The sequence below is a fragment of the Pempheris klunzingeri genome, chromosome 1 (assembly GCF_042242105.1).
Source record: "Pempheris klunzingeri isolate RE-2024b chromosome 1, fPemKlu1.hap1, whole genome shotgun sequence".
Classification (NCBI taxonomy): domain Eukaryota; kingdom Metazoa; phylum Chordata; class Actinopteri; order Acropomatiformes; family Pempheridae; genus Pempheris; species Pempheris klunzingeri.
In genome coordinates, this window is record NC_092012.1 from 30452015 (window position 1) to 30465048 (window position 13034).

General features: G+C 42.6%; 1 protein-coding gene across 1 annotated transcript; it reads left to right on the forward strand.

Annotated features, from left to right (window-relative positions):
- Positions 1–6225: 6225 nt before the first annotated feature.
- On the forward strand, positions 6226–7431 carry gjd6 (gap junction protein delta 6). Its single transcript, XM_070833722.1, has one exon. It carries the CDS (start codon positions 6226–6228, stop codon positions 7429–7431), a length of 1206 nt encoding a protein of 401 aa, XP_070689823.1.
- The last annotated feature ends 5603 nt before the right edge of the window (positions 7432–13034 follow it).

Here is a 13034-nt window from a genome sequence, read left to right on the forward strand (position 1 = left end):
AGACTGAAAAACAAGAATATGTCATTTCTACAGATTTGTAACAGATCTCAGTGTGTGGGGGCGTGTTATCCGGACCGTGGACGTCACACCACGCATTAGATTAACCATATTTTAGTTTTGTTCTGTGTGAGTCATGTACAACATAAATAGTTATCTAGCTAAGAAGGTCAAAACAAAAACCACACTGCAATAATGGAAATAGAATACCCACCCACCACTAAGACATGTTATACCAGAGAATACATAAATAACAATCAAATGTAGTGCAGACAGCTGCATCAACGCAACAAGGAACAGTAGTGAGGAGGGAATATCTGGTTCTCTACTGGCCTTCATGGAGAAACTTTTGATCAAGTCATCAAAGTCCAACTCCTGGATAAGTTCAGATTTAGTCGACTGAGGTGAGAGCATGTTCAGTATGTCTGTGTCATTCCTGTCCTTGTTTGATTTTAATCCTCGATACACTGTCAGCAGCAAACTGGAGAGTGAGCAGCTGTGATGACATGTGATCACTCTTGCTCCTGTTGAAGCAGGAAGCAAGGTGAGGGTCGGGGTCAACTGGCAGCTGTATGAATACATAAGTGGGCAAAATCAAAGCCAGGTGTTTGGGGGCTTACACAGTCACAGAAATCATCACATAGATTTTAGGTTTTCAGATACAATTTGTGAGCACAGATTTTGCTCACAAATTGCTCAAGAACCTTTGGACAGTGGGATGCCTTCAGACTTTGGTTGTGGTACCACACCACCACAACATTGTAGAAATAGTTGCACCATGAAACTTCTTCAAAGACTGCAAGTTGTAATTTATTTTTTATATATTTTTATCTTTTTAAAACAGGAAATATGAGTTCAGTTAAAACTAACCAGAACCAGAGCCAGGTGCCAATCAAGTCTTATGATTTAGCCCTTAAAATTGTACAAATGTTATATCAACAATGGATTAAATGACTGTGTAATCTGAAAGATGTCACTTGTGGTGACCTCAGCTCTAAGCAGCGTTTATCCTCTTTTAGCTCATTATTTTGATCTGCAACTTTTTCCTGTTCTGTTTCGGTCTGACTTCTCTCATTAAACTGATTTCAGTGAAAGCTCAGATAAACCAGCTACTAGACACAAACCGCACACAGACAACCCACAGCCTAAGCAATGAATTATTATGGTTTTGTGGGCCGTGACTTTACTGCTGTGTTTCACTCTCACCGCTCGCATCAACCTCATTTCCAGCTGCTGCTTTCAGTGAGAACTTCAGTGAGCCCAGTACACTACCTGGTAGGCGCCAAACCTCTGACACATAATATTAGCAACTTCCTGGTGAACACAGCAGAGCATTCAGCAGCTAAAGAGCCAAAGATGTTTCCCAGGAGTTGGTGGAGACTAAACCAAAGCTGAAGGAGAGTTAGTACTGGAGTTACATTCATCAGGTGGACGAACCAAATGAATGCCATTATTGTATACTATGTCTGCTGGGTGCCCTGATTGGTCCCGTGTGCTGCCAACACATTAGCCACAACAACTTTATGTTTACAGCTTGTTTTGCTGCCCTCAAGTGGCCAAAAATCAATTAATCCAACTTTAACGTTTCTAATGAAAACAAACAGTCTGAGGACAGTCTGTATCGCCCTTACTTATTTCAAGATATGAAGTCATTTCTGGAAAATTGTACTAAAACAGAATGAAATATTACTGCACTGGCAGATTTGATCACTTCTTACCTGCACTTACCTGTGTCAACTCACACGTTAAATGCCACTCTTCTCTATCCACTTCTACATTATCTTAAAAGACTGTTGGCTTATATCAACAAATTGCTCACCACGTTTGAAATAATATGCATGATATCAGACAAGTTGCTGGGCATCACAAACACAAGCGGTGACACATTAAACACAACATGGAACTGCTGCAGAGCAGAGCCAATAACACACACAACAGAGCTAATGACAGCTAAGCCAAGTGGCTTCAAACAACACTCTGTAAAAAGTAAAAAGTGGATTTCTAACAGCAGTCTTACCACCAGCTTGATGTCCACAAACACTCTGTGATGCTGTGTGCTCCCTTACAGTGAAAACCAGCACCTTCCTCCAGTGTTTATCAGAGCGAGTGTGTGGGTGTGTGTGTGTGGAAGCCTCTCCTCCTAAAGCCTGCCAGCAGATTAGCGTGGCTGACGGACGGTGGTGAGAACAGTGAAGGATTAGACGGAGGGGAAAGTAAGGGCCAGGCCAGACAAATGGAAATCACATCAGAGTGAGTTACACCATGCGGGAGCACCACCTCACCGCATCCCCCCTTAATCCTGTTAGGGGGGTTACCAGACAGGCAGCAGAGCGAGCCTTTCACTGGCCTCCCAGCTCCTATGGTAATGTCTGCTGGTGAACTCTGGAGCTGCTCAGATGAGGAAGGACATGAGATAAAAACAGGATTGATTTTAATGGAGTTTTGCTTGTTTGCAAAGTTCTGAGCAGCTGCCTACAGTTCATTCTCTGTTGTTTAATGTGTCTTCACTTTCACTCAGATCCTCCACAACAAGTTTATCAGATAATCAGTCATAAGAAAACTGGAGATGCAGCTTTTTAAAAGTCTGCTCCCAACCAGAGGAACCTGCATTCTGGCACAGTGAGAGCTTAAAGTGACTGTTTAATATTTAGTAGACACATCTAGTAAAGTTAGCTTTCAGCTAGTCTTAAAAGTTCAAATGCTCTCCTAGTATTACTGTATATTTATTAGAATGACCCATGTTTAGCAGTTACTGATGTTAGTTTATATTCTTTTCACTTCTATTTATTAATTTACCTCTTTTACCTTTATTTTATTTAATAACTGTTGATATTGGCAGTAATTACAGGGTAAAATCAGTGTTTAAATGGTACATTCCAGTCGATGGAGTCCAGTTAACTGTTAAGCTAATGTGAGGGTCTTTTGGTCTGCTAAAAATGTAAAAATGAATATTTAAATGTGTGCAGTTCCCTCAAAAGTATTTCTCTGGAAATCAACGTGCTATAAACCCTTTTACACTACACACTGTAGGGGGGTGCCATATTTTATTTTTTTTTTCAATATCATTCAGTTGTTGACATTTGCATGTATGCATAAAAAGCAGGAATGACAGAAACATCCCGCATGTGATTTTTGCTTATGTACATTTCCCTTGTTCCTATATATTTGAGAACACAGCTGCTGGTATATTGAGTCTACTGACTGTGAGAAAATACACAAAAGATAAATTGTCATTTTTGACTCTCTTTGTACTCCCTCTAGTTTTACCCCTGTGTTTCTTATATGATCGTGCTGGGGGAACAGAAGCTTTGTCATCGACTGTGTCACTGACCTTTAACCCTGTCATTAAGACATGAAAACTTAGACTACTGGTGAAGTCTTCCTCTTTCTGTTGCTTGAAGGAAAAATAACACCATCAGTCTGGGGTAAAAACGTGAATCATGTTCGTAGGATCTGCAGTTGCAGGACATGGTTGTTCCAACATTAGAACTTTAAACTCATGACCGAGGGTCAGAGAGAGAAGAGCAGAGAGTCAAGCTTCATTGACACATTGAAGTGTTCTTGGTGTGTCTTGTCTTGGTGATGAAAACAGTCTGGAGCAAACAGAGACACGTTCAGAGTTTCTGAAACTGTCATTTTGTTTTCATCTCAGACTCCATGTGTCCCAAAATCCTGAAGCAGGATGTAGTCAGTGTTTCACCTCTCAGTGTTTCAGCTCTCATTCCACACTGGTACACAGTAAGGTGTCTACCAGAGGCTTTTTCACCCTTAGGAAAATAAAACTTGGCTTTTTTTACTATGAAAATATTTTTAAAATATTGACTATTAAGACATCAATAACTTTCAACTGAAATTGGTTATATTTTTCTACACTTAAGCATTAATTATTTTAGATTGGGAAATTAGTTTTTGAATTATGTACACTGACTTACTTAATTATTTTGATATATATATATATATATATATATATATATATATATATATATATATATATAGTATTCTATATTTGAAATATAGTAAACCATGTTTGTGTATGGAGCAGATTAAGAGCCAAGTGCTCTAAAGAAAACTCCTTCATTCTCCCCTCATTCATATTTATAGTCTACTCTCTCTTTGTACATGTAAGCTCAGATGAAAGTCCTGCTGAAAAATAACTCCTAAGCATCAGGGAGAAAGAGAAGGACTTTATCTGACTGGCAGAGCACTAGTCCCTCTCTTTCTCTCCCTTTTCCCTCTAATCCTGTCTGTTATTCATTCCCAGGCTGCTACTGACAAAGCCCAGGGGGAATGCACATCATTGGGAATTCCTTCATGAACAGACTGAGAGGGTGGATAATTCCTTTGACACTGGCGGGACAGCAGCATGCGGAGCCCCAGACTTGCTGGATGAAAACATATGTACACAGGGCCCCGTCACGCCGCTCTGGAGAAAGCCACTTCCTGTCCTCTCCGCGGCCGGTGCTGGGCGCAGGTCTGCTGGACGCTGCCTCTGGCTGCAGGTCTGGGTCGGCTGATGTTGTGTCTGGGCTTTAGTCAAGGTCTATTTGCGATTAGCGGACCCTTCAACACCCCTCCTCCATTTGTATTGTGTTAGATGGGACTGGGGCCCTCTCTAATCCTGCTCAGGGCAGGAGCGAGGGGCCACTCTCCAGTCTATCGATCCCTCGCTTCATCAGGTCCCATAACAGCCATTAAAAGATGTTAATGCCTCCGTCTGGATCGATAGTAGACAAAAGCACTGTAGGAGGCTGTCTGGACACTCACATATGTGCTTTCTGCGTTACCTGTATGCTCCCATCATCGTAATAAAGATACTGCAACACCTGCTCAGAGGAGATACAAGTATCATTCTTAACCCTAGAGCACTAACTGACTCACCTGACCGAGTGCGGAAAAATAACATTAAATGGCTTATTAAGCTTAATGTCAATTGAAAAACAAATGGAAGTAGCACATGATCTACTGGTTATTTTTATTATTTTATCTTGTTACACATTTATTTCAAAAAGTTATTGTATGTAAGTCCTACATGCTGATTTTGGCCTGTGTGTGTGCATGTTTGAAGTTAGAAGTTCCAAGCTGCACACCCATCCAAACACCTGGCCAAACACTGTGTCTGTTTGTCATATTGTAGTTTTGAAAAGTTGCAAACAATGGTCCCGCAAGCACTTAGTTGGAAGCATACAGAGGCCTTAAGAATATAAAGTAGCATTACATGTGAGTTAAATTACATGTTTAGATAATGCTACATCCAGTGTTTCTGTTCATGTCATAAATAGAAAGTGGGCAGAGGTCTGAGCCAGAGACTCGGGCGGGGCTTACTGGGACCATCTGAAGTAAGAAAAGGGGTCATTGAGTGTTTTATCTGGGGGACACAATGATTTGATGGTAGCAGACCTTTCAAGGGTCTTTTTTTAAAACACAGATAAGAGGATTGGCAAGTGGCTGGAGAGGAGCAGTCAAAACACGCCCTGGAACAGAAAACCTCACCTGACACCAGTCTGAACTCTAAAAAGCCTTATTGTCACCAGTATGAATCTTATTTTGCTCAGTCATGCATCCTGACACAAACATCTTGATGCCTTTTTGTATACAATATTGTCCACTGTGTGATTTCCACAACCTGACAGTGAGCATGTTGTTCTTTACTGGTCGTCATTTAAAATATGCCGCTCCATTAAAGGAAGAGCCCATTAGCTTTCAGAGGACTAATCTACAAAGAATGCTCTATCGGTCGTCACTATCAGCAGCTCCTCCAGCAGAGGAAGGGTGATGTCTCTTGGTTTTAAAATGGATCCTAAAGACAAGAGAGAAGCGAGCGTGCCAAGTGACTCATGTCAAGTGGACATCCTTATCTATGAAAGATGGGGTGGCTCTCTTTTGCAATGGCTCCACTGCTCTCAAGGCAGCCGGGCAGAGCTGCTGAACATTCAGGCAGAGAGGAAGTCTACTGCAAGCCTCAGCCAGGGGTGGTACGTGCTTAGAGGAACCTTCTGACCAAGAAATTAGAGGTTCGAGTTTCCAGAATTGAGGATAAAAATGAAAGGACAGAAGGTAGTGTGGATTAGATGGGATAGTGGTGCCCGGAACTGTTGGGTGGTTTAAGATGTCAGCAAGTCGAAGGTAAGGTAAGAGTTCAGGAGAAGGAGAGGTGGATCAGTTCAGAGCAGACTGCTCTACTCCAGGCAGCTCGTCCCTCCTCGAGGCTGCCAGCAGCCACACGCCACCATGACGGAGTGGACCCTGCTCAAACGCCTTCTGGATGCCGTCCACCAGCACTCCACCATGATCGGTCGCCTGTGGCTCACCGTCATGGTCATCTTCCGGCTGCTCATTGTTGCTGTGGCAACTGAGGACGTGTACACTGACGAACAGGAGATGTTTGTGTGCAACACCCTGCAGCCGGGGTGCTCCACCGTCTGTTACGACGCCTTTGCGCCCATCTCGCAACCTCGCTTCTGGGTCTTCCACATCATCAGCGTCTCGACGCCGTCCCTTTGCTTCATCATTTATACGTGGCACAACCTGTCCAAACTGCCCCAAAACAACCCCCGGAGACAGGGGCAAGGACTAGGCGATATCCCAGGGCAGAGAGGCCTGGATGTAGAGCGAGGTGGTGGACGGGAGGTGTACGATCAGAGCTGCGACTCAGACAGCTGCTCCATCCGCTCCCATAAGCATCTAGGTCACAGCCTGGCGGACGTGCTGGAGGGCATCACCGCACAGAACCTACAGAGGATAGACCCTAACAACATGGCATCCTTGAGCAATGGCCGACCTTGCATCCTTAGGGAGGGGAGTGCAGAGGGTCACGTGGTCTCTGGAGGGGTTCTGTCTAAATGTTATGTCCTCCATGTGTGTTTACGGGCCGTTCTGGAGGTGGGCTTTGTCCTGGCCCAGTGGAAGCTGTTCGGCTTCCAGGTGCCTGTTCATTTCCTTTGTACCTCGGCCCCCTGCAGCCAGCCGGTGGACTGCTACGTCTCCAGGCCCACAGAGAAGACCATCTTCCTGCTCTTCATGTTTTGCGTGGGTGTTTTCTGCATCCTGCTCAATCTGCTTGAGCTCAACCACCTTGGCTGGAAGAAGATCCGCCAGGTGGTGAGGCTGAGGGAGAGGGCGTCCTGGGGAGGCTGCCACAGTATGAAGGGTGGATATGAAACCTTCCCTCCAGACAGCCCCTCTCTCACATCGTCTTTAGGCTTCAGGGACGTGACCAGTACCACCTCACTGCCCACTTTGGACCTGGTGGTGGGGCACCAGCCTGATTGGACCTGTGCTGTGGACTGTGGTCGGACGAGGGAGCCAGGCAGGGTCAGAGGGACAAGATCAGAGCAACCAAAGAGAAAGGACTCCCATAAAGGAGAGAGGCAGCCACTGAAGAGTAAGAGGGAGATCAGAGGGTCCAAGCCGAGGAGCGCTGAGGTCTGGATATAGCTCCTGCCATGGGGACGCACGTCGCTGCCTTTGTCTAGACCCACAGGGTTCACTTTGGAATTCAAAGGGTCCCCAGCAGAATGAATAGTTTAAATGACTGGTTTACCCACATTTCAAAGAAATTATAAAGAAATAATTTTCTTACTGACCTTTAGTTGAATGCAGACATGCAGATTTTCTTCTTTGGAGACTTCTTCCCCCACCTCCATTCAACAGTAACGTGTCTGTCAAAAAATGCGCTCCGTTACTCAGGATAATTCACAGACCATGCTTTGAACAGTTTTATATGCATCATCAGGAAAGTGTGTATTATCTAGAACCAGGACATTGTTTCAGGGAGATATATGCTACTGATAAATTATCCAAAAATAACTGTGCCTCCAATTTCCTTGCGTTGAGGCAGAAATCTCAGAGACAGACATCTTAAAGCCTGGACACATGTAACCAAAACTATCTGCATGGCTAAAGACAGTAAGAGCTAACAGAGAAGACACACCTGGATTGTTTTCAAGTGCACCAGGCTAAACCTGTGCAGTCTATTCCAAGTGTCCTGCAGTAAATCCTTCCTTCATGGTGTGTGTTGATTCAACTTTATGGTCATTGTGGAGGCTGGAGTGTGTGGTGCTGTTGTATGGCATCATACTAACACGTTTCTAATACTTTGTCTACAATATTTATATAAGTGAGGGTGAACTTGTCTACTAGCCTACTGGTTATGTCTGAATCAAACCAGGGATTTCAAACTTTCTGGGGAAATCAAACTTTCCTGCTTTCCTGTCTGTATCTCTACTGATGCTATCAAATAAAAAGGAAAATAATAATAAAAAAAAAAGGTGGAGCAAATATTACAACCTCTCTGTGTATTACAAACCACAAACTACAGCATTTAAAATGACACCTCAACAACAGCTGCAACAAAAGCTGAACATTAGAGCCTTTATTAGGGTGGGATTTATTGCAGGACTAGTTACCTTACTGGATGGACATAAAGCAGCACTGTCCTGAAAAATCACAACAGATCAGAGATTCTAAGAAATACTATTTTTTATGCTGATGCTGGGTGAGTCTTAAAGCCTGGAGACATTCAAATGTGGGACTGTAGTGTTTATATACTGAGTTAGTTTTTTGGACTTTATAATGGAATAAAAACCTCTGTGAATTGCTATGTACTGTGTGTTCACCATGCACAAGGATAGTGGATGGCTGGGTGGTAAGGAGTTTAAGTGTTCCCTATTGAGATCACTGATAAGAGGGTTGCCTAGTTAAGGCAGTGGCTCCAAACCTTTTTTTGAGTCCCCTTAATACAAAACAATGTCTGGAGTTCTCTTTATTGGAAACACGAGGACCCTAAAACATGAAAAACAGCCACCTAACAAAGGCACAAAAAAGTAGGTGGGCTTGAGCGTCCACATAAGTTTGGCCATACAATGTAATTCACAGATCGAGATGCACACAAACAAAGCACACGTGTAAATGGTGGTTCAATATTTGCTTGTCATTTATTTACGCAATATATTTATTAATATATTCATTTACAACATCTATAAAACACCTTTTGCATAAATTATGCTACTGAAAAAATAAAACACAGAACTGCGCAGCCAGTTTCCTTCGTCTAGAAGTTGGTTGTAAAATGAATACTGAGGAGAGACTTTTGTGGACTGCAAAGGCAAACAGAGGTACAGTGTTGAGAGAGATCTTGTTTTAGTGTATCAAAGAGTCAGCCATTCAAACTGTGGGGCTGACTGCACAAACGTATAGTTTAAAAGAGGCTAATCTTACATTCAGTCTCAAATCTGTAAACAAAGTCAAACGCTTTGGAAATGTGTAGCTACTATGGCTGCTTCCACTTGGTTCATGACAACTGCACTTATTGGGCAATTTCTTAATTAACGTTGCAGTCCTCGTCCCCTGGAGACTGAATGCAGGATTAAACCTTCTGGTGGACATTCCTTTCTGTAATGCATTGTCACTGTGTTGCAGATAGCACCCTGTGCTAAGAGCCCCCCAGTATCCAACATCCATATTAACAATCTTTAGGAAAAGATCAAAAATAAAAATCATGCAACATCTTGAACATCTAAGCAACTGCAAGCTAACAGTAAGTATCCAATACATGTTTGTTATTTTCTCTCTATTGTATACAAAGTAGAGTTGGTCCACATACGATAAAAAAAAAATTTAAAAATCAAACTAAATAATGTAGATTAAAAATGCAATTCATCGAGTACGTATCCTGACAAACACCCAAACCTGAGTTTAGGTCTGGAGTAAAGCCTGTTCACATTATAGTATTTCTTTATGGATTAAAATAAGGGAATGCACAAACCTCTGGGGGGGGGGGCCTGTTTGTGGAATTGCTATGAGAATATATTTGAGTGCTGTGATTTCTCAATTATAAACCAGTATTCAAATAGTGGCTGAATAAATAGAAGGCTGGTCACTAATATCAGCTAAACGTTGAGTTGGAATGACCTGTGCCACAATACCAACTCTTCAGTACAACACCTGAGTCATGTCATGCTCTTTTTTCCCCCCAACAGCTCCTGTCATTTTGCAATTCTATCCAATTAGAGCGACAGGAAAGCTTTTGATGTCAAAAAGAACTGCTAAATAGATGCAATTGGAGCAAATGAATGAGTGAATATATCTGTTGGTGAGGAGAAACAGTGAAGCAGAGTGGTGAGTGTAACCTGACTGTGTTGTTGTACTGGTGGAGTTAGTGCTGTGGAAAGTGTGTGTAGATTATCCTGCAGGATTCTTACAGGAATATAATAAAAATGCACCTATAAAACAGAAGGAATAAAGGTTCAAATAAAGCAGATTTTACAGTAATTCACCTGTTGCCTGGTAGCATTAAACTGAATAATCTACATCAGGGGAAACAGCTGCTGGTTAACTGGTTCCTGCCGCACAGTCTCTGCAGGACTCTACTTATCCTGTGGCTTATCACTAGCTAATAAGAAAGCTGGAGAGAGTTTCACAAGGTAACAGGTTCATCTACTTCCACAGACTCCGTCTACGTCCAATTTACGATGTGACACAACCATTTTTCCAATCTACATTACAATATTTGAGATAGTGGATTCATTATAGTACAGTACAAAGAACATCTGTGGTTATATAAATCTAAGCATCTACCATTCTGACTTCACGTATATCTGACATGGTAGGAATTCTGACCCCGTTGTGAACGACACAAAGTGCAAACGCTGAAGAAAAGGAGAAACAAAACATCAACAAACGAAAAGGTGCATGTCCATGAACATATGTGGTAGGTAGTTTCTAAAGCTTCAGTGCAATACAGACGACATTTCAAAAAGCACTTTCATATGATTTCAGTGTGACAAGGCGTTCGTCCCCATCTGACACAGAGCGGGAGGTGCAGTCCTTCCATTATGTCACAATAAGTCAGAGCATGTAAACAGAGAGAGAGAGAGAGAGAGAGAGAGAGAGAAGGGGTGGGGGAGTTCATTTTAGCTCCTCGCAGTCGTAACAAGGGCGACACTTAAGAGCACAGCAGGCAGACAGGCAGTCAGTTTGGGGATGTGAACAGAAAGTTACAAGACACGACAGACCAACCTGGACACAGGCAGAGTAACATCAGCAGTAACATACGGCGTGTTCTGTCTACCATCATCCCTGCGGAACGTGACACTGGTGACGTTAACTCTGCGAGTTAGGTGTGATCACTTTTTAAGAGCTGTGGCTTTAAATAAAAGTGTGTCTGAGATAAGTAGCAGTGGGATGTTTAATAACTAAAAACAACATTTTTCAGAATTTTGGCCATCATTTCTATCGGTTACAATCAGAGTGTACTCACCAAACTCACTGCTGCACTCTGGGAACAGTCCAAGAGGGCCGGAGAGGAAACACGAGCAGTCAGACGATCACACTGGTTGTTTTAGGGGGTGAAACTGAGCGTATGTGTGCTTGAATGCTTGCAATAACTCTTGATTGGACAAGAAACGTGTGCATAACTATGGCAAGCAAGGTGAAAGTTAAATCAGGGAGTTTGTCTGTGATGGACGTTTACAACAGACAGTTTGGGTGATAATTTTACATTTTGACTTCATCTTCTCTTCCACAAATGTTTGGCTAACCTGAGGGTCTGTTCAAAGCAGCATTAATCCATTGTATTTGGTCACTTGGGCCGTAACCCGCCAACAGGCTGAACATCACACACACATATTGTGACATATTATGGCCTTATAAAGTGCAGGAATCTTTTTTCAGAGCTTTTCTGCCAAAAACTACTAGAACAAGTTGATGAGACTGAACCAAAACAGTGAATTAGCAGGCTGTAATGAGCTGAAAGAGGCTGTAACGCTTTTTAGAGCTGAGGGGAAGACGTCTTTTCAGCAAGACATCGGCAATTAACTTGATGAATGCATCGTCGTTATAACTGACAGAAATGATGGATAAAACAACAAAAGCAAGAACAAAGCCGCAGTATTATCCTCGAACTGTGGCAAGACTCCACTTGAAGGCCTCATTATGCATCATGAATACTTACCAAAAAAAAAGAGGCTTGCGTTTGAAAAGGAACACAGAACCTAAAATCATTTACAAATAGAAAACAGAAAAAAAAAAAAAATCAGTAAAATACAGGACTGCAGTGGCCATATTGGAGGTCTTTTAGAGCAGCAGTGGAGTTATACAGGCTCATCAAGCCTTCATCTCATGTCCTTTAAAAGGGTAAAGAGTGCCCAATTAAAACAAATCCTATTTTCTCAGCCAACCTTTGGCTTAAAAACCTTTGGTTTTTTTTTTTAATTTGTGTCTTGGTTCACTCCTTTGAGCAACACATAGGAAATTCCATTCAGCCCCTCTGTATTGGCTCTGAGCCTTAAACCTCAGAGACAAATATCTCAAAACTTGGACAAATAAAATAAAAACTATCAGCAGGGTAATTAGGATGAACCAACTCTTTGAACACTGGGCTGATTTAACCCCTCATTCATCTGACTAAATTTGTACTTGGATTAGTTTAGCTTCTTAGCTAGCTAGTATGAAGTCAGCATTATACCAGAGGTACATGGCGGTTAAAGCCACTAAATGACAGTGTATTGGGATTGAAAATACCCTGACATGTAAATAATGTTCCTGAAATGACTACAATGCAAATGAAAGCATATAAACTCTTTGCAGTGACCAACAATGTTGTCATGACGTCCAGCGGTGCACTTCGAGCAGAGTGGTGAGGGGGGAAAAACAGGCGGACAGCTCGTCGAGATAAACTCTGATCACTATAAACAGAAAGCAGCGTCATCTGAGAGACTGGCGGTGAACTGGATGGTGAATTACAGAGTTTGACGACTGCTAGACATTTGCACCTAGGTCAGACCAACCAGGAGGAGTGTCCCACTTAATGGCTTGGGTTTCAGTCGGCTTCACGTTCATAAATAAACAGAGAAAACAATGTAATCAGCGATATTTCATTGTAAGTTGGCTTGGGACAAAACTACTACCTCTCTGGCTCAGCTTGACAATCAGGAGACAGAATTTTTTTTCAGCCCCGTGTATTTTCAGGCCCGAGTCGAGCTGAGGAACAGAGGCTGAGCGTGATGAGGCGCACGGGGGGGAGGGAATCTGCTGGGGAC

Excerpts from the sequence above, each read along its gene's own strand:
- gjd6 (XM_070833722.1), top strand. The coding sequence starts at position 6,226 with ATGACGGAGTGGACCCTGCTCAAACGCCTTCTGGATGCCGTCCACCAG.